The following is a 23,965-nucleotide window of genomic DNA, read 5'->3' as shown; positions in this document are numbered from 1 at the left end:
GTGTACAGTGTAGTGATTGGACAAGTTTGCAGTGCTCAGCATAAGTGTGGCTACCATCTGTCTCATACAATGTTATTACAGTGTCATTGACTGTATTTCCTATGGCTGTGCCTTTTATTCCTTTGACTTATTCATCACATAATTGGAAGCCTGTATCTCCCACTCTTCTTCATCCATTTAGCCTATCCCCCCAACCTCCACCACTCTGGTAACCATCATTTTATTCTCTGTTTGCAGGTCTGATTCTGCTTTATGTTTGTTTGTTTGTTTGTTTTAGATTCCACTTGTGAGTGAAATCTTATGATATTTGTCTTTCTCAGTCTGACTTATTTCATTTAGCATCCATGTTGTTGCAAATGGCATGATGTCATCCTTTTTATGGCTGCGTAGTATTCCATTGTCTATATACATGTGTATGCGTGTGTGTGTGTATATACCATATCGTCCTTATCCATTCATCTGCCAGTGGACTTTTAGGTTGCTTCTGCATCTTGGCTACTGTAGATAATGCTGCAGTAAACACAGCAGTGCATATATCTTTTTAAATTCATGTTTTCATTTTCTGTAGGTAAATACCCAGAAGAAGAATTACTAGATCATATACTATTTGTTTTAATTTTTTGAGGAGCCTCTGTACTGTTCTCGACAGTGGCTGTACCAATTTACATTACCACCAGCAGTGCATGAAGGTTACTTTACTCCACATCCTCACCAACATTTGTTATTTCTTGTCTTTTTGATATTAGCCATTCTGAGAAGTGTATGGTAATATCTCACTGTGGTCTTTGCATTTCCCTGATGTTGAGTGACGTTGGGCATCTTTTCATGTGTCTGTTAGTCATTCTCTTGTTTCTTATTTAAAAAGAATTAAGAAAATGTTACATAGCTTGCAACTAAAGAACTGTCGTTCCATGTATGACCATTAAGCGTTTTATGTCAAATATTTTTAAAAGATTTTATTTTTAAGTAATCTCTTCAATCCAACCTGGGTTCGAACTTATAACCACGAGATCAGGAGTTGAATGCTCCACTGACTGAGCCAGCCAGATGCCCCTCAGATATTTTTATGTAATTTATATTTTTTATGCTGTTACGTAGGTGGCATTCAGAACTATTTTAAATAACACGAGTAGAACTTATAAGTTTAAACACTCAGTAGGAAGTTTGTTACTGAGTGGATTAAACTGTGACACATGTATGGTGTTACACCAACATCTTTAGAGATCCTCATCACTTGAAGTTTTCCGTGTGTCCTTCCGTGTGCTATCGAAATGTTCTTGTGTACATTACTGTTTCTTGAAAAGGGCCAGATTTATTGATGGCTGTTCTGTCTGTGGGTGCTTGAATTCTCTGACTGGTGCTAATGCCTACTGATTGCCAGGCTGGTGAAGAGTCCTGCCTGAGTTAAGGCTCTGGTTGCATTTCCTTCAGAGACCCGCAGTGCTGTAGTTGAAACACGCATGGAGCCAGAAATGAGGGGTAATGTATGGTGATGTAAAGTGATTTTCATACTTGGCATAATTTTTGGTACCAAACTGATTTGTAATCATACAAATTGATGTAGTGATCCATTCCTCAGTGGTGTGACTTGAGGAACAAGATTCCCTACAAATTGGTATAGTTATTTGAGTTTGAAGAAGAGGAGATACAGATCATTTCTTTCTTGCTGTAGGTACTTTAATTATCGGACTACCCGGTTCCTGGCTGAAGAGGGGTTTTATAAATTCCATAATTGGTTTGATGACCGGGCCTGGTATCCTTTGGGACGAATCATTGGAGGAACAATTTATCCAGGTGAGAGGAACAGTATTTTCTTTAAAAAAAATTAACAGAAATCAGGTATTTGTATATTATGTAATAGTTCCTCTTATTTCTAATATCTGCATTTTGTGACAATTATAATTTAATTCTAATTACCAGTTTCTAAAAATGGATCTGTATACAGGAGAACATGGGCGGGGGATGGGGATGGGAGGTTTTTCATAAATTCTGAACTTCGGATTGAATTCTAAGAGAAATTTGTAGGCCTACTGCAGTTGCTGTATTAGTATTTCTGGTGGTTTGTCAAGGACCTATGTTATCACTTGACTGATACTTTGATTCTGTCTTTTTCTTTCCCTTAAGTTCATGGTCTTACCAAGATAACCTAATGGAGTTTCTTCTTCCTGTTACAGGCTTAATGATCACGTCTGCTGCAATCTACCATGTACTCCATTTTTTCCACATCACCATCGACATTCGGAATGTCTGTGTGTTCCTGGCCCCTCTCTTCTCTTCCTTCACCACCATCGTCACGTACCACCTTACCAAAGAGCTCAAGGTGAAGGATTTGGGGTGATAGGCTTGGGAATGAATGTTGTCAATCCTCTCTAGTAGATGCTAAAGGGTGGGGGTCTGATAGCCATAGAAGGGGAGGAAGCCAGAAGCTACAGATAGCTTTGGTTTTTTTAAAATTTTTTCTGGTTTTTATTTATTTTTGAGAGACAGAGACAGTGTGAGCAGGGGAGGGTCAGAGAGTGAGGGAGCTACAGAATCTGAGGCAGGCTCCAGGCTCTGAGCTAGCTGTTAGCACAGAGTCTGACGCGGGGCTTGAGCCCACAAAGCATGAGATCATAACCTGAGCTGAAGCTGGACGCTTAACTGACTGAGCCACCCAGGCGCCCCTGCTAGGCTGAATTACTGGGTTCACTCCAGCCCTTCCTAGAATATGTGATTTCATATTATTAGCAACTGATTGTCCTTATAAGAGAACATTTGGAGGTGAAATACACATTTCTACATAAGATTTAAAAAAAAACATTTAAAGTGCAAAATGTGAGCGTTAGATTTTGAAGTTCTCACAACCTAAGGGAGAGGAAAAATAACTATAGGAAGTATTCCAAAAAGGTTAATTCTTCCTACTGGAAATTGACATTTAGCAATCATTTGTTGACTTTTTTAACATTTATTTAAAAAAAATTTTTTTGAGAGAGCCTGAGTGTGCATTTGCACATGTGTGTGTGAGCTAGGGAGGGGCAGAGGGGGAGAGAGAATCTTAAGTAGGCGCCACACCCAGTGCAGAACCTGCTACCGCATCTCATGACCATGAGATCATGACCTGAGCTGAAATCAAGAGTCAGATGCTTAACCGAGTGAGCCTCCCAGGTGTCCCTACTTAAAAATTATTAAACCACTTTTGGAGTAGACTCCATAATGACTCTCTCTTTCTAGGTTTCTGCCTTGCTGTTCTGGCTCCTTGGATGCTATTCTTAGGTTGTGGCTGTGGTACTAGGGAGATACCTGAGAGGTGATAAACTAGTAGGCAATCTTGGGACACTTCAGTTTAGTTTGGAAATCTTTTCATCCGCTTCCTTGCCCTTGTTCCAAATTTGACTCTTATCAACAGACAAGTCCCTGCTCTTTTGGAGTGTGATTTTATTTTGTTGTTCCTCTCTCCTGACCTCACAGATTGCCTTGTGATCTACCAACTTTATTATCTAAGCTCCTGGCATCTTTAGTCCAGATAGATGATCACCTTTTGGCTTTTTAGCTTAAATAATAATTGTCTTCCTTTCGATTATCCTTGCATAGCTTTTAGAGGTGTGACGGTCCCAACAATGTGCAGGTATTGTTAGGGACAGGGACTCATAAACCTGGGAATACTCCAGCCAAACGGCCCATTCTGGGGCAGTATGTCTGAGAGCTTCCATAATTTGTCTGTCCTTAGCATATGTGTATTCAGTTTCAGATTTGGTATCATCCTGGGGAATTGGTTGTGAAGTCTTTAGCTTTCTTGTGCTGTGAACATTTCTAGCATTTCTAACATCACGTCTACCTTGCGAAGTGTTGGACTGTTCTCTTAGCCCATTATAAGCAGAAGCACTAGTGATCCTCTCTTCTCTTTCGTGAGTGAATAGTGTTAACTTCCTGTTACCCCTTTTTTCTTTCAGGATGCGGGGGCTGGGCTTCTTGCTGCCGCCATGATTGCCGTAGTTCCTGGGTACATCTCCCGATCTGTGGCTGGCTCCTATGATAATGAAGGTAAGACTTAAAATGCCAAAGATGATAAGTTCATGTCATTATTCCATAGATATTCAGGAAGTGTAGTAAAATCTGAGTTCAGATCTGATGTTTAGCAATAGCAAAAATGGTATCCGAGTGAGAAGACTAGAAATGGGTGGGAAGGGACCTCGAACAAGTTTATAATCTCTCTGTCATCCCCTTCAGAAAAGTAGCTGGTAATATCCTTTTATAAGGCGTATGGCTCTTCTCTGGACTCAAAAGTAAAGTTTGTTTAATGTTGAATGGTACTATTATTTTAACATTGTAATTATTTGCATTATTTTCCTAGGTAAGAGAAATGGATATTCTTTTTTTTTTAAGGTTTTATTTTTAAGTAATCTGTACACCCAAGGTGGAGCTCGAACCTACAACCCCGAGATCGAGTTGCATGCTCTATCGACTGAGCCAGCCAGACGCCCCAAGAAATGGATATTCTTTTTTTTTTTCAAAAGCAAAGGGCTTTATTACAGGTTTAGGCTCGCCGGGGCCTAAACTCGGGCTCACAGACTTTACCGGTGTGGTGGATCCATGCTGAGAGCCAAGAAATGGATATTCTTAAAGCTATAATGACTTTTGTTGTCTGTGTCAATTCAGCCTGTATTTATTGAATGTTATTGGGGAAACACAATGTTAGGTATTATAGATAATGAATAAGAATTTTGGCTCATATTTAAGGAATTACAATGACCATAATGAAAAAACTTTATGTTGGTCTGTGATCTATTAAGATAAATACAGACCTATAACTCATAACAGGTGGGTAGTAGTATGTGTCATTAGAGACGTATGAACAAAGTACTTTGGGAATGTAGTGAAAGGAGAGATTAATTCAGATTTGGGGTCAGAGAAGACTTTGGAAGTAGCCAAGGTTGAACTAGGCACTGAGGTTTGGACTTCATTAGGCATTATATATTTACTTTTTTATATTTATTTATTTCGAGAGAGAGCACACATACATGGGCATGGGAGGGGCAGAGAGAGAGGAAGAGAGGGAATCTTTACAGGCTCCATGCAGTCAGTGCAGAACCCGATGTGGGGCTTGATCCCACAAACCATGAGATCATGACCTGAGCTGAAATCAGGAGTTGGGCGCTCAACCAACTGAACCACCCAGATGCCCCTCATTGGGTGCATAGTAAGGAGAGGGGCAGCCAGGGCATAAGGATTGGCCTGTGGTAAGATGCAGAGTCTGGGTGGTGCATAATAACATGGAGTATCTTTAGGATTACACTAGCAGGGAATTTAGTGCCTGGAAAGAATAGTAATAATACTTGTTTTATACTAGGTATTAGTCTAAGTCCTTTATATAATTAAATTTGTCTTCGCAACACTTTTATGAAATCGATACTATAATGGCTTCATTTTCATAGGAAACCAAGACAATAAGAGGTAAAATAATTTGCACTATTAATGGGTAAGTAGGTTTGAGATATGAATCCCAGAGGTCTGTTTCAGAGTAGTATTCTTAAATATTGCACAAGCATGGCCTTCTATTGAATTTTTCCTGTTTTCTGCAGGGATTGCCATCTTCTGCATGCTCCTCACCTACTACATGTGGATCAAAGCAGTGAAGACTGGTTCCATCTATTGGGCTGCCAAGTGTGCCCTTGCCTATTTCTACATGGTAACTTTTCACTCCTGTCTTCCACGAGTGTTTCTGTTGGGATCAACTGATACAAATTGGAAATAGCTCTTGGGCTTTGAGACCATGGACTGGAGGCTAGAAGTCTTTATTTTCTCTTATATCCGTACAAAGCCTAATCCAAGGCAAGTGTGGCCATCCATTGTGTAACAGCAAGATAGAGGTAATGTTTTTAATTTTTAAAGTTCTTTAGATACTCTATGTCCTATGGATACATATTGGTTGGCCAACTCTCTTTTCGGATGTGTTCCTTTAAAATTTTTCCTTTTCTAATGTATTTTTTTCCTGTTCAATCTTATATATTCACTTAGACTTCTTCCCTTAACCACTTTCATCTGCTCACGTTTCCTATGTATCCCTAAATCATCCATATAACTTTACAATAGATTTCATCTAGATTAACCCTGAGGGTTGGGTGTTGCTGCTTTTGTTATCATGATGGCAGGAGGCATGGGGAATAGGGGATTGAGTTATAGTAATAGATATGACTTTGGTTTTTCTACTTAAAGAAATCAGTTATTTAAACTTTTAAGCCACCTGGTGTAAATAAAGTCTATAGTCACTGTAAAGAGATGTTCTTTGAAAAGGTCACAGGCAATATCCTAAGTGGTGGCCTGAGGAGGAGTGCTCAGAGGAACTCTTCTTTTTTATTTTGTCCTAGGTCTCTTCATGGGGAGGCTACGTGTTCTTGATCAACTTGATCCCCCTCCATGTACTGGTGCTGATGCTCACAGGACGCTTCTCCCACCGGATCTATGTGGCCTACTGTACTGTTTACTGCCTGGGCACCATTCTTTCCATGCAGATCTCCTTTGTGGGTTTCCAGGTGAGCCCTAGGCTGAATAGAGTTGTTAGGTCCTCTAACTTCTCTAAACAGCTCCAACTAGTTTGATTTACCTTGGACTATTGTAGTAACTGAAGGAACAGAATCATTGGTCACTAAAGTCTGCTTCCAGGGTGTGTTAATATTTGCTCCATAAAGTTTGAGTTTAATGGCTCTTAATTGGGCTTAGGTCTGACAGGGAGGAGGGATATTTTGAGCTGATTTGATATGAATGCAAAGTTATTTCCAGTCCTTATTAATGCTGATGAGTCCATTTAATAGTAATGACCCCTGAACTTCTTGATGGGATCTATGCAAAAGTATAGGAAGCGAAGTACAAACTTCTTGAAAAAGAAGAAGCTGAAAAGCTTTTTAAATATTTATTTATTTTTGGGGAGAGAGAGACAGAGACAGAATGTGAGCAGGGAAGGGGCAGAGAGAGAGGGAGACACAGAATCTGAAGCAGCCTGTCAGCACAGAGCCTGTTGTGGGGCTCAAACTCACGAACCGTGAGATTATGACCTGAGCCAAAGCTCAGCCACCCAGAGCTGCTCTGCAAAGCTCTACAAACTTTTAACCCTGTTTTCCATAGGATTAAGAGGCAGCTATAAAGTCAAAGAATAATGTGGTGTGTTTGATTTCTTATGAAAATGAAACCCTTATTCAGAGATCAGCAGGTATTTTCTTTACTGATCACCTACTATATGCAATTTGCTAATCACTGAGAAATGTAAAAATTAAAAATGTGATTCTTGTCCTTAAGGAAGTTATAGTCTTGTTGTTGGGAAGGACGCACACGCAGATGTCTTCATTCTATAGTATAGCAGTTTTGGAAATGGAATTCCACGACCAGTAGCAGCATCAGGAACTTGTTAAAATACAAATTCTGGGGACAGTTATCTGACTCCGTTGGTAGAGCATGCGATTCTTGATCTTGGGGTTGTGAGTTCAAGCCCTGCGTTGGGTGTAGAGATTAATAAAAAAAATAATAAAGTATGTATGTATAAACTCCCAACAAATATTTTTTCTTAAAAAAAAAAAAGCAAATTCTAGAGTCTCTTAAGAGATCCACTGGATCAAACTCTAGAGGTGTAGCTCCGTAATCTGTGTCTTAGCACCCTTTCTTCTTCACCCTCCTTATGCTTATTGTACTTACTAGAATTTGAGAACCACTGGTCTAAGCAAAGAATTCATAAGTAACGGAAGAGATCTAAAGTGCATGGAACATAGAGGGCAGTGATGGATTTCAGTCTGGCATATTGGGAGGAAATGGTATTTGCATGATAGAGTATGGTATGATTTACAGGACTCCCAATGCTGTCTGGAAAATGTGGCAGGTGAAATTAGACCCTCCCCTCCATTGGCCCTAATTCCTTCGAGGCCTCAGAACTCATTTGAGCCTTCGTTATGTCTGAACTGGGTCAGGATAATTCAGGTCCAGGCTGGATCCATTGTTTTCCAGCCTTGTCATATCTGTGCTTTTACCCACAGCCCGTCCTTTCCTCAGAGCACATGGCGGCTTTTGGGGTCTTTGGTCTCTGCCAGATCCACGCCTTTGTGGATTATCTGCGCAGCAAGCTGAATCCACAGCAGTTTGAAGTTCTTTTCCGAAGTGTCATCTCCCTTGTAGGCTTTGTCCTTCTCACCGTGGGAGCCCTCCTCATGCTGACAGGTAGGGAAGGAGCTTTTGTAAATGGGTATGGACATATAATGAACTTCAAAAATAGGAGATATTTCTTGACCACAGAAAGATTCATTCTTTTTCTCCTAAGAGTATAAAGTCCTACTTCTTCACATTCAGCCCACTTGTCAGCCCAGTGTTTGGATTCTGCATAGTTAAGAATATCTTGTTCGAGTAGCTCTCGATGTTAAAAACATCACACTTTGTTGAAAGGACTGAATCTTGCCTTGCTAATTTTCACTCTCTCTTTTTTTTTCTTTTTTTTCCTCTTGGCAAGGTAAGAGAAATCATAACATTGCTGGCCATTCGTTACAAACATGGCCTTGTCTAAGCCCATATGCACTAACCCATGGCTGTTTAGCATGCCACGTTTTTCTCATTTTTCCTTCTCAGAGGCTTATCGGATTCTAAGTCTGTGTGATCTATTTCAGAGTAGCACTGGAGGATGTAGTTGGCTTTATTTATAGAGCTGACCTTGGTTTGGCCAGATTCGACCCTAAAACCCTCATAGGACACACTTTTGCCTCCCATCTCTGAGTTCATGTACAGCCTGACTCTATTTTGCTGGCTGTGCTGACAAAAATACTCTCGTTTGAAACTATTGGTGGTATTTTAACAAAAACCTAGTCCTCCTCTGATTTAGAGACTCTTATGAAAGCGGAAAATTGTGAGATTAGTTAGGATCAGATGTTACTTTGTTTCAAGAGTGATTGTGACATATTTGTTGCTTCTTTGCTGCCAGGAAAAATATCTCCCTGGACTGGGCGTTTCTACTCACTGCTGGATCCTTCTTATGCTAAGAACAACATCCCCATCATTGCCTCTGTGTCTGAGCATCAGCCCACCACCTGGTCCTCGTACTATTTTGACCTGCAGCTTCTGGTCTTCATGTTTCCAGGTCTGTCTGCTTTGTGTTCTGAAGTGGCCTTCTTTGTAAGAATCACCATTTGATTCAAAATAAGTAAATTTCCCTCATCGTTGTACTTTGTTGTTGTTTTTGTTTTTTGCCTGCTTACCCTATGCGGTACTAAGGCTGGCTAAGCACATTGTTCTAATATTTGAAGCAGAATAGAAGTCAGAAGTTGAGCAGTTGGAGATGCTGGCAAGTTCAGAGCCTCCCAGTTTTCTGTTTATTTATATTATGAGTTAAAATTCAACTCAAGTTTGTATTTAGGTTTTTATTTTTGTTTTTGAGTGCTTTCAGTGTATACCTCTCTCATCCCCCATCCTTGACTCTTCCCCATTTATCTTCTGGCAGTACTGAAGTTTGAGAATAGGCATGGCTGATATTAAAGCCTTAGCTACTTATCTTGTGGCCAATCCAGAAATGATTTTGAATTTACTAGTGGTGGGGTGCCTCCTTTGTTTGTTGTTGTTGCTGTTGTTTTAATAGCTTCTATGGTTTATTTCCTTATGAAAGTAACTTGTCTATTGTAAAAAATATAGGCAAGTTAAAAAATGTAAAAATCTTAGGAATTCTCACCAAACATCTGTTGCTATTAACATTTTGATGTATAGTCATCTGGTTATTTATTCATTCATTTATTTTTGTGTCTTTTTTCTATTATTTTAAAGTTCTGTTAATCTCTACACCCAACCTGGGGCTTGAACTCTTGACTCTGAGACCATGTGCGCATCATGCATGCATGCTCTTCTGAGTGAGTTAGCCAGGCACCCCTCATCCAGTTATTTATTGAACAAAAAATGGGATGATAGTGATTTAAAAAAAATTTTTTTATGTTTATTCATTTTTTTGAGAGACAGAGGAAGCAGAGGAGAAGCAGAGAGAAAGAGACAGAGTCCGAAGCAGGCTCTAGGCTCCTAGCTGTCAGCACAGAGCTGACGCGGGGCTCAAAGTCACAAATCATGAGATCATGACCTTAGTTGAAGTTGGCTGCTTAACTGACTGAGCCCCCTGGGGCCCCCAGGATGATACCTTTTCCCCCAATTTTTTTCATTTTATAACGAATCAGAATTTCTGTTATTTAGTATTATTTTAGAGATGTAACGTTTAAATGTATTATTAAATTTTTTTTTAATTTTTTAATGTTTTATTTATTTTTGATACAGAGAGAGACAGCATGAGAGGGGGAGGGGAAGAGAGAGAAGGAGACACAGAACTGGAAGCACGCTCCAGGCTCTGAGCTAGCTGTCAGCACAGAGCCTGACGCGGGGCTCGAACCCATGAATGTGAGATCTGACCTGAGCCGAAGTCGGAGTCTTAGCCGACTGAGCCACCCAGGCACCCCTGTTAAATTTTTTTAAGTACAGAGATGTGTAAAGAAGAAGGCAAATGATCCATAATATACTGTGGCAATATTTTAATTGATGTATTCCATTATACAAATATGCTTTTAAAACAACTTCTGTGGTTTCTGACTTTTTGCTCTTTTAAAGAGTTGTGTAGTAAATGTCTTTGCACATATCTATGATTAATTTAGCTGCTTGCTTCTTTTTACTTTTGTAGTCGGCCTCTATTACTGCTTTAGCAACCTGTCTGATGCCCGGATTTTCATCATCATGTATGGTGTGACCAGCATGTACTTCTCAGCTGTCATGGTGAGGAATGCCCTCAGTCCTAACCGCACTTCCACCCCTGACTCTGAGGTGCACGGCAGCATTCAGAATGTAATGATGATCGTGCACATGCTTTCTTTGGAGCATTCGAGGGGCTGAGTTGTAGAGCTGCTCACTGGTGCTGATCCTTCTTAGGGATGTGTGGTGCACTCAGACCTTCTGGTTGTGGGGCCCAGCTTTCTGGGATTCAGAACCTTGTGTTAGGGAGAGACACATATACTATGTTGGGGAAAGTGACCGTGGGCAGGTTTCTTTCCCCCTCTTTCTGAGTATCTTAAGAAAGGAGTTGATGTTTTTTACTTAAAGCTCTGGGAGGATTGCCGAGTATTAGATTGCTGAAAGAGGAGAAATTTTATAAATTATAGTAATACAGTGTTTGTTACGGTTGTTTTTTTACATTTATTTATTTTTGAGAGAGAGAGCGAGCGAGAGAGCGCGCGTGCAGCAGAGGAGAGGCAGAAAGAGAATGAGACACAATATGAAGCAGGCTCCAGGCTCTGAGCTGTCAGCACAGAGCCAGATGTGGGGCTCAAACTCACAAACCATGAGATCATGACCTGAGCTGGTCGGATGCTTAACCAACTGAACCACTCAGGCACGCCCCCCCTTTTTTTAAAAATTTCAAACCATAGTTAAATACATTCTTCAACATAGCATTATTCAGGACACTTAAAACATACCCATATAACTGAAAAACAGCTTTAAGAAATGTATATCTCTGCTACTGAAGGTGTATCAAATATTTTCTCACATTTTGTTCTTTTTTATTGAGAAATCGTATTTGTTGAAAACCTGAATTGATGTCATGATCTACTAGTAGGTTGAAGTCTTTAATTTGTAAAACACTGATTTAACTGTGTTTTTGCTTCCTGCCTCTTTCAGGTGCGTCTGATGCTAGTGTTGGCGCCTGTAATGTGCATCCTCTCTGGCATTGGAGTCTCCCAGGTGCTGTCCACTTACATGAAGAATCTGGACATAAGTCGTCCAGACAAGAAGAGCAAGAAGCAACAGGATTCTACCTACCCTATTAAGAATGAAGTGAGAATTAAGCAACACAAAGTATAGGCTGGGAAACTGTGTGTGTGTGTGTGTGTGTGTGTGTGTGTGTGTGTGTGTGTGCGCGCGCGCATGTGTTTTGAGAGAAGGAGTAGAGTGCTGTCATAGTGGTCAGAGTGAACGCCTATAGCTCTTGACTCATTTGGATTCATCTCATCTGTATCATTGTGTGTAAGAAGCTGTTCTGAGTTGTGTAAATTTAATTTACAGCACAGTTTTCTTGTTTAGGTGGCAAGTGGGATGATATTGGTCATGGCTTTCTTTCTTATCACCTACACCTTTCATTCAACCTGGGTGACCAGTGAGGCCTACTCTTCTCCCTCCATCGTGTTGTCTGCCCGTGGTGGGGATGGCAGTAGGATCATTTTTGATGACTTCCGAGAAGCATACTATTGGCTTCGTCACAATACTCCAGAGGTAGAGATTGGAAGAGTGGGATTGAGGAGTCGGTGAGGGTGGGGACATTTGCTGTGATAGTGAATCATATAGCTTGTAGATGGGTGGGAAGCTTGGAGACATTGGACTTGCAGAACCCTCGTGCTGAATGAGCCTTAAAGGTCAGCCTTCATTTGATTCAGGATATCTTCTGTATTCTTACTGGTAATCATCTACACTCTGACAGTGTGGTGATTTTATCATGAGGTAGACCATCCCAATTATAAAAGAAATGAGAAAATGGGAACAAGAGAAAAGATAGTTTCCATATCACTGAATGATAGGTACCTTTAACATTTTGGTTTAAAGCTTTTGGGAATCTGAAGTGATTTTCTTAGCAGTAGCTATTGGGAATAGCACTTCTGAGTTAGACTCTTGAGGAGTTAAAGCTGTAAGAATTTTTAAAAAATAAAAAAAATTTTTTTTAATGTTTTTTATTTTTGAGAGAGAGAGAGAGACAGCGTGAGCAGGGGAGGGTCAGAGAGAATGAGTCACAGGATCCAAAGACAAAGACAGGCTCCAGGCTCTGAGCTAGCTGTCAGCACAGAGCCAGATGTGGGGCCTGAACCCACGAACCGAGAGATTATGACCTGAGCCGAAGTCGGAGGCTCAACTGACTGACCCACCCAGGCGCCCCTAAAAAAATTTTTTTTAATGTTTCTTTTTGAGAGAGAGAAAGAGAGAGAGACAGACTATGCTTGGGGGTGGGGCAGAGAGAGAGGAAGACAGGCTGAAGCAGGCTTCAAGCTGTGAGCTGTCAGCACAGAGTCCGATGTAGGGCTCAAACGCATGAACCATGAGATCATGACCTTAGCCGAAGTCGGATGCTTAACCGACTAAGCCACCCAGGTGCCCCTAAAACTGTAAGAATTTCTTAATCCCCATGGTCATATGGTTTGTATTCCCTCCCATCTTTATAATAACTGCTTTTTGTGAATTGTGAGAGATCATTTAATATAATTATCTGATGACACCAGACTCTTTATTTGAAAATATTGCACAGTCCCCTACACCTGCCATCCTATTATGCTTGTTTATATAAGGTGATCCGAGCTGCAAGTGTTGGGAATGTTGGATTGTATAATTTACACTGAGATGTCATGCTTATATGTAAGTGTAGTACCAAGTGCCAAGAATTATTTTCTTTGTAGGAAGTGCCTCACTTAGTAGACTATAAGATGCCCTGCCAGTTCTTCTCTTGTATTTGATTTTTGGAGGCAGCACACAGCTTAGTTTCTTTTCCCATTCTTCTTTCAGGATGCGAAAGTCATGTCATGGTGGGATTATGGTTACCAGATTACGGCTATGGCAAATCGGACAATTCTAGTGGACAATAACACATGGAATAATACCCATATTTCTCGAGTAGGGCAGGTAACGTGAGGAGGTCCGGTGCATGTTTGGTGCACAGGGTCTGGTGGAAATGTTTGTCTCTGAGGTATCACATGACCTGGAATTTTGCTCTGAGAAATGTGCATGTGTTTTTCCAGGCAATGGCATCCACAGAAGAAAAAGCCTATGAGATCATGAGGGAGCTTGATGTTAGCTATGTGCTGGTCATTTTTGGAGGCCTTACTGGGTATTCTTCTGACGGTATGTACTTGATTCTATATCTAACTGTAGGTCATAGATTCTAAGAAAACTAGTTGATTCTCTTATTTTTCTTTTTGCTGATACCACCATATTTTTTGGTTGGAGAAGTTTCTTGTTTGTTTGGTTTGGTTTGGCAACAAGTAGGAGGTAAGTGTAAATAATCCTCATTTAGATGCAGTGTGGTGTAGTTGTCTGAAGACCTGGGGGTTCTCTACAACCAGTAAACAAAGAACATAAAGAGAAGCCGAACCTATTGTGATCCTTTCACAGTACGAACAAAAAGTAATAAAATAAAATACAGTGTGAAATGAAACATAAGGCATCTGAAAATGAACTTCAGAATTAGCATTTTTAGTGGGTTTAAGCCATATATTCATCTGACAACTTAAAACGTTTCATATTTGTGTGTGTGTGTGTGTGTGTGTGTGTGTGGGGCGTATGTTGCCATGTTCCCTGTTACTATTAACAAAACTATTCTTTTTAGATGAATCATCAAAATGTGGTTTGCTGCCTTAAAAAAAACTTCTAAAAAATTAAAGCAGTACTTTCTTATACTTTGACATATTAGGCGCTTTTGAGGGTTTATGATAAAAAGTGGTAGGTAGTACCCTGTCCCTAAACCTAAACTCTCTTATGATACAAGTTTCCAGAGGCAATTATTTCTTGAGTTGTTTCTTCTAGAACTTATGTTCATATTTCAAAACTATGTGTATCCTTCTATTCATTGATCATTTTATATATGTTGTCTCAGTTTATAATTGTAGATAAGAAACTTCATTCTTTTTACCTTTCCCCACTCCCTCCTTTTCCTTTTGATTTTTCTTAGTAGAGTCCATTTTTAGTTTTTACTTAAATCCAGATAAAGGGTTTTCAAAATCCCGACTGTGTAAACATTCATTGCTGAGTCAACCAGTATACCATGGTTACAGTCTTACCCAGAATAACTTTTGTTTTCCTGCACTTAATAACTACCTCATATTTCTGTCCTAATTTTCTTTGAATATTTGGCTGCATCTTGAAGATGTTTACATTTCTGATTACATTAATGCATATAGCACATGTAAAGTGCCAAGTATAAACTAAGAAGATTGGCTCCTTGTGTGTCTTATACAGCAGAGAAGGAATGAGAGCACAAACATGTGTCCACACACTAGAACTTTCACAGTCACACCAGCACTATTTGTGTGTAATTATTTGTAGGTTTTCTAATAGTCACAATATAGCCAAATCCTATAGAAAATTACTCATATATGTATGTCTATGTGTATATGTATTTTTATATGTATAATGTACATATATATGTGGTAGAAAGGGATAATTTCTTGAGGTCTTGGCACTAACCACTGTTAAGTATCCACTTTTAGTCAATTGACCTTTTATTGCCTATTATGGTGCACAGAAGTGTGTTTAATGCTGGCATAAAAATAAATGTCATCTGGAACACACTGTAATTTTTGTGTGTGAGATTAAGGATTAAGCCCATGAGACACTTGACAAAGTAACTTAACATGAAAAGGAATAGTGAAAAGGTCAAGAGGTTTTGATTATACTGAGTTTTAAGGTGAACTTTGCATTAAAGTTTAACTTTTTTTAAGTCTGTTTATTTAGAGAGAGAGAGAATGTGCAGGAGGGGCAGAGAGAGAGGGAGAGAGAAAATCCCAAGCAGGCTTCGCACTGTCCACACAGAACCCTATGTGGGGCTCAAACTCATGAGCCTTGAGATCATGACCTGCGCCCAAACCAAGAGTTGGATGCTTAACAAACCGAGCCATCCAAGTGCCCTGCAAAGTTTAACATTTAAAAAAATGCAGATATTCTAAGTATATAGCACGATGAATTTTCACAAGGGGAACATATCCATGTAACCAGCACCCAGATCAAGAAACAACATTACCAGTGTCCTTGAATTCCTCTTCATACTTCTTACAGGATCTACCTCCTGTCAAGATCCAGGGGTGGGGGTGCCTGGGTGGCTCAGTCGGTTAAGCCTCCGGCTTCGGCTCAGGTCAGATATCACGTTCGTGGGTTTGAGCCCCACGTCAGGCTCTGTGCTGACAGATAGCTCAGAGCCTGGAGCCTGCTTCCGATTCTGTATCTCCCTCTCTCTCTGACCCTCCCCCTTTCATGCTCTGTCTCTCTCTGTATCAAAAAAAAAAAAAAAAAAAAAAAAAGATCCAGGGGTGACCACTATCTTCTATCTTGAATTCTATAATTAACATATTGTACACAGCACATATTTAATATCTGTAATTTGGCAAGTTTTGACATCTATGTGTACATACCTGGGTAGTTTTGCCTGTTTTGGAACTTAATAGAGTTCTATAGTGTGTGCCCTTCATTTCTGCCCTTTTTGATCAGTATTATGTTTGCAAGATTCATTCATCCTGTAGATAATAAGAATTTCTTAATTATCATTCCTATGTCGTATTCCGTTGTGTGAATATAGCGTAATGTATGCATTTTATTGTTGATGATACCCAGTTCCAGCAGTTTGGGGCTGTCGTGAATGCTGCTCTTGTGAACATGATTGTGCTTGTCTTCTGGTGAACATGTATACTAAAGACTGGAATTGCTAGTTTAGAAGGAGTGTATGTGTTCAGCTTTAATAGGTACTGGCCGAGAGATTTCCAGAGTGGTGGTACTAATTTACATTCCTGCCAGCAGTGTTTGAAATTCTTAGTTGCTCTACATCCTTTGCCTACACTCATTACAGACCTTCTACATTTGTTCACATATGTAATGGTAATACAGATGTTTTAATGAAGATGGAGAAACTTTTCCTACATTATCATTTGTAGGACTATAAAAATGTGAAAGTCAGAGATTTCGTTAGGTCAAATGGATGCTTAATTGTGAGAATGATAGCTTAGGTTAAGTTACATAAAGAAAGACTCAGAAAACCTTAACAGAGAAAAGCTTTCTTTGAACATTGTGCTATGATTTTGAATTGTTGAAAGAATAATGTGACAGTTTCTCTGATCTATGTACGGAAGCTAGACTTTTAAAAATTAAGATAGTCATTGAAAAAATAACACTACCATCTAAGTTTATGAAACATGCATCTGAAAATCATGAAAGAAGACAGTAATGTTTTATTTTCTTATATTGAATTGATTTCTCAAGCTCAGAATATTAGGCTGTATTAGTTGGAATTCTGAAAAATTTGGGAAGTGTTATACAATGAAAAGGAGTGAACCCAAAATCTAGAGATTGTTACTATTATTATTATCATGGTAGCATTCCAGCTGGTGCCTTCTGTGAATACTTTTGAACATTTTAGGATAGTTTCTACTTCCCCCCTTCCCTCTCTCCCCCACCTCTCTCAGTCTTTCACAAACACACACAGACATGGGGCGCCTGGGTGGCTCAATTGGTTAAGCATCCGGCTTCGGCTCACGTCATGATCTCGCGGTTCGTGGGTTCGAGCCCCATGTCAGGCTCTGTGCTGACAGTTCAGAGCCTGGAGCCTGCTTTGGATTCTGTGTCTCCCTCTCTCTCTGACCCTCCCCTGCTGGCACTGTCTCTGTCTTTCAAAAATAAAACAAAAGCACACACAGACACATAGACAAATATGTGCCCCCAAACAGCCACTGGTACTGTCTTGACAGTGGACCTCTCTTCCTCCCTGCCTCAACTCATTTTAAGTCATTCTTGCTTTTCCCAAGTCTATTAAAAAAAAACAACAACAACCCTCATCTCAAGTTGTATATGTTCAATATGTACAGCTTTTTCTATGTCAATCATACTTCAACAAAGTAGTTATTAAAGAAACACAAACTGGGTTCTGAAGACAATTCCAAAATGTTCGAGCATTAAAAAAAATTTTTTTAGCATTTATTTATTTTTGAGAGACAGAGTGAGACAGTGCAAGTGGGGGAGGAATAGAGAAAGGAGGAGACACAGAATCTGGAACAGGTTCCATGCTCTAAGCTGTCAGCACAGAGCCTGATGTGAGGCTCAAACCCATGAGCCATGAGATCATGACCGGAGCTGAAGTCAGGCACCTCGTGAGCATTTTTATGCTAAGTAGTACCGGTTCCAAAAGCAACATTTTCTAAAGGGATGAACAGGCATTTGGGTATATTAATTCTATTGCATTTTTTTCTTTTAAGTTTTATTACTTTTAGTCATAGCTCATGTTTCTTAAATGTTTCTAATTTAAACCTCCTTGAGATGTGTCATGGACAAGATTTTGCCCTTTTGCAAATCATGTTTATTTCATTTTAATCATTTTCTAGTAAATGCTTGAAGAGATCTAAAAATAAAAGTATTTAGGTCTGATCATAGTCCAGGCTCTCTTGTCTGAGTTTGATACAACACTGCCCTTCTTTAACTTCCCCTTTTTGGTAGACAGCAGTATCTTTCAGCAATGGCCTCTCCTTCATGTAGTTCCTGTTACTTTTCACTACTTCATTCTTTTTTTTTTTTTAACATTTGAAATTTTTAATAGGAAAAAAGAGGGATTTTAAAAGTTTTCTCAGATGCTACATGATATGGAAATTTTAAGATCAGATACATATCATTAATGATCTAATAGACCAGGGGTCTGTTTATTAGACCAGAGCCATACCCATTCATTTATGTATTATCTTTTCCCCCTGGTTTTATTGAGATATAATTGACCTACAACATTATGTAAGCATAAAGTATACAACATAGGGGCACCTGGGTGGCTCAGTGGGTTGAATGTCTGACTCTTGATTTTGGCTCCAGTCATGATCCCAGGATCATAGGATCAAGGCTTGCATCGGGCTCCACACTGAGCATGGAGCCTGCTTAAGATTCTCTCTCTCTGTCTCTCTGTCTCTCTGTCTCTCTGTCTCTCTCTCTCTCTCTGTCTCTCTCTCTCTGTCTCTCTCTGTCTCTCTTGCCTCATTTTGCTCCTCTCTCCCACTTGTGCGTGCTCTCTCTCTCAAATTAAAAAATAAAACATTAAAAAATTTGAAAACAATATAATGATTTGATATTTGTGAAATGATTACCATATGTTGTTTACATTCATCACCTGACATAGTTACAAATATTTTTTCCTGTGAAGACAATTTTTAAAATCTATTCTCTTAGCAACTTCACATATATAATCCAGTTTAGTTAACTATAAGCATCATATTCTATGTTATATAACCAGAACTTATTTATCTCATAACTGGAAGTTTGTCACCTTTTGACCATCTTCACCTAGTTCCCTCTAGCCCCCCACCCTCCGCCTTTGGCAACCACAATTCTGATTTCTGTTTCTGAGTTTGTGTTTTTAGATTCCATGCATAACTGAGATCATACAGTATTTGTTTTTCACTGTCTGACTTATTTCACTTAGCATAATGCTCTTAAGGCCCATCCATGTTGTTGCAAATGGCTGGATTTCCTTTTTTTTTTTTTTTTTAATGGCTGAATGGTATTCCATTTTATTTATGTGATGTGATGTGTTTGTGTGTGTGTGTGTATCTAGATACATAGATATGACTTTCTTTATCCATTCATCCATCAGTGGACACTTAGGTTATTTCCAGGTGTTGGCTATTATAAATAAGCTGCACCGAACATGGGGGAGCAGATATTTTGGCTGGTAATTTCATTCCTATATGCCCAGAAATGGGATTGGTGGATCATATGGTAGTTGTATTTTTAAATTTTTGAGGAACCTCTATACTGTTTTATATAGTGGCTATACTGATTCACCTGTCCACCAACAGTGTATAAGGTTTCCTGTTTTTCCACATCCTTGCCAGCATTTGTTATTTCTTATCTTATGATAATTATTCTAACAGGTGTGTGGTGATGTCTCATTGTGGTTTTGAGTTGTATTTCCCTAATGATTAGTGATATTGAGCACTTTTCCATGTACGTGTTCACCATTTGACTATCTTTGGAAAAATGTCTATTCAGGTCCTTTGCCCATTTTTAATCTCATTATTTAGGGGTTTTGTTATTTTTTTAAATTTTCTTTATTTTGAGAGAGAGAGAAAGCACGAATCAGGGAAGGGCAGAGAGAGGGGGAGAGAGAGAGAATCTGAAGCAGGCTCCGTGCTGTCAGCACAGAGCCTGATGTGGGGCTCAAACCCAAGAATGATGAGATCATGACCTGAGCTGAAGTCAGAGGCTCAACTAACTGAGCTCCCCAGGTGCTCCTGGGGGTTTTGTTAATGAGTTGTATGGAGTTCCATCTTACTTGCTTTATTTTGTTTTTGGATGAAGTCTTACAAGTCCAGTATGTACTTTATACTTCCAGCACATCTTAATTTGGACTAGCCACCTTTCAAGTGTCAGCAGCTAAATGTGGCTAGTATATAGAGCTATGATATTGGACAGCTCAGTCCAGCTAATACCTGGGAATAATTTCTTTTGTGACTTAAGTCTGGGCCAACAGTGCAGGATTTCAGGAGTCTAATAATCTATAGGGAGAGTTGTAAATTTTGAGGGGAAAGTTTTGCCATCACATTGTGTTTCATATTTTTAAAAATTAGACTTACATGGTACTATTTCCCATTAAAAAATGAGGGATTTTCTTAGAAATAGTGACTTTTTCAAATGTTGTCCACTTTAATATAATATTGTATGTTAACTATACTTCAATTTAGAAAAATAAAAAGGAAAGAAATGGTATCTTTTCATTAGGTGATTTAACTCCAGCAGCCTTTGTGACACAGCAGTTCTCTTTCTGCTTTTTTCTAGATATCAACAAGTTTCTGTGGATGGTCCGCATTGGAGGGAGCACAGACACAGGCAAACATATTAAGGAGCACGACTATTATACTCCAACTGGGGAGTTCCGCGTGGACCGTGAGGGTTCTCCAGTGCTGCTCAACTGCCTTATGTACAAGATGTGTTACTACCGCTTTGGACAGGTCTACACCGAAGCCAGTGAGTGACTCGTAACATTAGTAACAGCAGGACAAACTGCGATAGCCAACACGCAGAGTTGTGTTCAAATGCCAGGCATTGCTCTAAGTGCTTCACATCTGTTAACTCATTTGATCTTCACTGCAACTCAAAACATAGATACTAATAATATTCCCACTTTACATATGAAGAATTTCAGGTACAAATAAGTTACTTACCTGCCCAACGTCCCATAACTAGTGGCAGAGTTAGGTTAAACTCGGGCAGTCTTGCTCTAGATTCTGTACTTTTACCCATTACATTTTATTGCCTCTCAGTAAAAGTTTTTGCAGTGAAGAGAGGATTGAAGGGAGATACAGTGATATAAAGGACTTTTCATTTCTGTAAATAAATATATTGAGACCAGTCTGATTAGGTTAAGTCTTTCCTTCTGACTTTAATTTCTTGGTTCTCCACTAGGGACAGTTCCTGAGTGGATGCTGGCCTTGGCCTCCCTTTTTGTTTGTTTGTTTGTTTTTGAGACAGGGAGACCAAGCGCATGCATGCATGGTTGGGGTTGGGGACAGAGGCAGGGGGAGAAAGAGAGAGAATCCTAAACAGACTCCATGCTGAGTGTGGACCAACTAACACTCAACTAACTGAGCCACCCACGTGCCCCCCTCCCTTTTTAAAAATTTTTAAAAATTTGTTTTTGATTATTTTGAGAGAGAGAGACAGGCCTTTGACCTCGGATAGGTTCTTCTCTGATCCGTGGAACAGTTACTAGTGTAACACAGAGGCCTCTGGATAGCACTCCTCAGGAATGGAGGGGCTGGGAAGTCAGCCTCCTGTCTCTTAAAAGAGATAGGCCTCCACGGAATTTGCCAAGCATCAGCTTGGAAAGGACTTGAGTCAGGGTAACCCTTGATCTGCTCTTACTACCTGATGTCTTTTTCTTTAGGTCCTACTCTCTACACAGACTTCAGGCTGAGGAATAACATTCCATTTGGTAGATGATTTATCAGATTGATTTACTCTTTCCTTAGGAAATCAATGTAGAAAAAAGTGTTTTTCTTTTTTTTTTTCTTTTTGTCCCTTTCTAGAGCGTCCACCAGGCTTTGACCGTGTCCGGAATGCTGAGATTGGGAATAAAGACTTTGAACTTGATGTCCTTGAAGAAGCATATACCACAGAACATTGGCTAGTCAGGATATATAAGGTGAGCTACACTGAGAAAGTAGCTCTCATGTTTGCAGATTGGTTCTAGTGCTTAAAAATGGGCCACATATTTCTAATACAGGCACTTTTTTTTTAAGTTTATTTATTTTGAGAGAGAGGGAGCGAGCACACGAGTGGGAGAGTGGCAGAGAAAGAGAGAGGATCCTAGGCAGGCTCTGTGCCACCAATGCAGAGCCCGACATGGGACTTTTCAGCTCATGAACCAGGAGGTCATGACTGAGCCAAAACTAGGAGTCAGACGCTTAACCAACTGAGCCATTCCAGCACCCCCTAATATAAGGACATTTCTAATGTCAGAAAAGTAGCTTGCAACTCAGAATGTTACTGTTTTTTAGATTGTTCTTAGAGAGTAGACACACCTAGTCTGCTATCATTTTGGCTGTGGTTACAGTGTTATTTTTCTAGTTTGGGCTGTATTTGATCTGTTTTAGTGATTATCAGGCTTGGAGGGGAGAAAGTGTGTGTGTGTGTGTGTGTGTGTGTGTGTGTGTGTGTGTGTGTGTGTGTGTGTGTGTGTACGTACACACTACATTTTCTTTTCCCCCATTGAAGGATTTATGGCATAGACTTACTACAGAAATATGTTACATCTCTCACAAAAGAAGAAATTGTCAACCCCTGATGTATTTGGCAGGTAGATCACTTACTCTGCTCTTCAGGGGTCCTCCTAAAGGCTAAGCAAAGTGTAGCTAGTCTCAAACCAGTGTTCATTTTGTCACAAACCCAAACCAGGCAGCAGAGCCCAACTCGGTAGAGAAGCTCTCCCAAGTTGACCTGATCGTAAATATTAAAATGACATCATTCTGTTACAGGTAAAGGACCTGGATAATCGAGGCTTGTCACGGACATAAATGTTATATCCAGCTCTGATACGCTTCGCACTGAACGCGTCACATTTAGGACGCTGAAGACGTTTTTTAAATATGCAGTTTATAAGAACAGAGCACGATGGGATTAGTATTGTCTGGAAGTTTTGCCCTGGGCAGGATGGGCTGGGCCAAATGGAATGATTTTTATAATTCTGAGCAGGTTACCAAATGAAATGTCATGGCTTTACTTTGGTCAATTAAAGGGGGGAACTTTTTTTTAAATGTGCCTTATTTCTTTTGACTTATGACTGATTTGAGAAAGGCAAAAGTTTGTGCTGGGCTGATAGAAGGAGGGGAAGCAGATTGAGCCACGTGGGGGCAACCTGTCTCTCTCAAATCAGGAACACTGTCAAGGACTAGCTCAGATCCTACATGTACAAATAATTTTGTCGTTTCAAAAATTGTAGCACCTAGCACAATGCCTTGCATCTAGTGGGTGCTCAGTAAAGTTTTACTAAATAAATAAATGTTTGTGGAACCAGAGGAGTGCCATTTCCGGGCAGGAAAGGCAGCTGTGTTGCTGTCCTGTGTCTGTTCTTAACATTTCTTGTCCTTAGAAGCAGTTTGCTTTTATGAGGGACAGGAGGGGCTAGCCAGACCTGATCTCACCAGTACTCTTTGGGACTAGCAAGGTGTTTTTGTTTTTGTTTATTTGTTTTTTTAGCAAGAATAAATCAAGTGAGAATCACTTGAAGTTTTGAAGAAAGACTCAAGGCAGGCAGTGAAATTATTGTTCTCGGTGGAGATGAAACTTCTCCAGTACTATATATAGAATTTGACAGTAGGTATTTTTGAATCAGCTGAAATATAATCATACATTTCTATTTCAAATCCAACTTTTCAGTATTCACTTATCCGTGATACGGTAAATGTCTTTTTGCTCATTTCCTTTAGCCTCTATGCTAAACCTCTTGCAATTATTTAAGGGCGGCTTGTTTCTCCCTTAGTGTCAGCCTGTTTGTTGTTACTCTATGCCGCAAACTCAATAATCTGGTTTTGAAGTCCTGGCCAAGTAAGCTACAAATTAAAAGGGGGTAGAACTGCTATTAGCAAGTACCTAGAGACAGTGCTAGCCTGACTGCAGTAAAGGGGAAGAGAAATTTAAAAATAAATTTAAAAGCACAGTAGTTCCATCAATATTCAGTGTCAGGACTAACAGCCTTATATTCAGTACAGTATGACACCGTGTA

At 39.7% G+C, this 23,965-nt stretch overlaps 1 protein-coding gene across 1 annotated transcript in view; it reads left to right on the top strand.

Annotated features, from left to right (window-relative positions):
• Window positions 1-23,258, top strand: part of STT3A (STT3 oligosaccharyltransferase complex catalytic subunit A) — a 28,401-nt gene extending 5,143 nt beyond the window's left edge. Inside the window, exons 4-18 of the mRNA XM_029957324.1 lie at window positions 1,673-1,794; window positions 2,175-2,320; window positions 3,930-4,020; window positions 5,559-5,665; window positions 6,345-6,509; window positions 7,998-8,178; window positions 8,930-9,085; window positions 10,655-10,746; window positions 11,647-11,802; window positions 12,049-12,237; window positions 13,513-13,629; window positions 13,746-13,848; window positions 20,521-20,709; window positions 21,771-21,886; window positions 22,719-23,258. Of these exons, the coding sequence (XP_029813184.1) occupies window positions 1,673-1,794; window positions 2,175-2,320; window positions 3,930-4,020; window positions 5,559-5,665; window positions 6,345-6,509; window positions 7,998-8,178; window positions 8,930-9,085; window positions 10,655-10,746; window positions 11,647-11,802; window positions 12,049-12,237; window positions 13,513-13,629; window positions 13,746-13,848; window positions 20,521-20,709; window positions 21,771-21,886; window positions 22,719-22,757 (1,969 nt within the window). The 3' untranslated portion in view covers window positions 22,758-23,258. The remainder of the gene's footprint in view (window positions 1-1,672; window positions 1,795-2,174; window positions 2,321-3,929; window positions 4,021-5,558; window positions 5,666-6,344; window positions 6,510-7,997; window positions 8,179-8,929; window positions 9,086-10,654; window positions 10,747-11,646; window positions 11,803-12,048; window positions 12,238-13,512; window positions 13,630-13,745; window positions 13,849-20,520; window positions 20,710-21,770; window positions 21,887-22,718) is intronic.
• Window positions 23,259-23,965: the final 707 nt, after the last annotated feature.

Source organism: Suricata suricatta, chromosome 11 (genome assembly GCF_006229205.1).
Source record: "Suricata suricatta isolate VVHF042 chromosome 11, meerkat_22Aug2017_6uvM2_HiC, whole genome shotgun sequence".
Classification (NCBI taxonomy): domain Eukaryota; kingdom Metazoa; phylum Chordata; class Mammalia; order Carnivora; family Herpestidae; genus Suricata; species Suricata suricatta.
The sequence above is the reverse complement of the archived record's forward strand: the minus strand, read 5'-3'. Positions and strand labels throughout refer to the sequence as shown.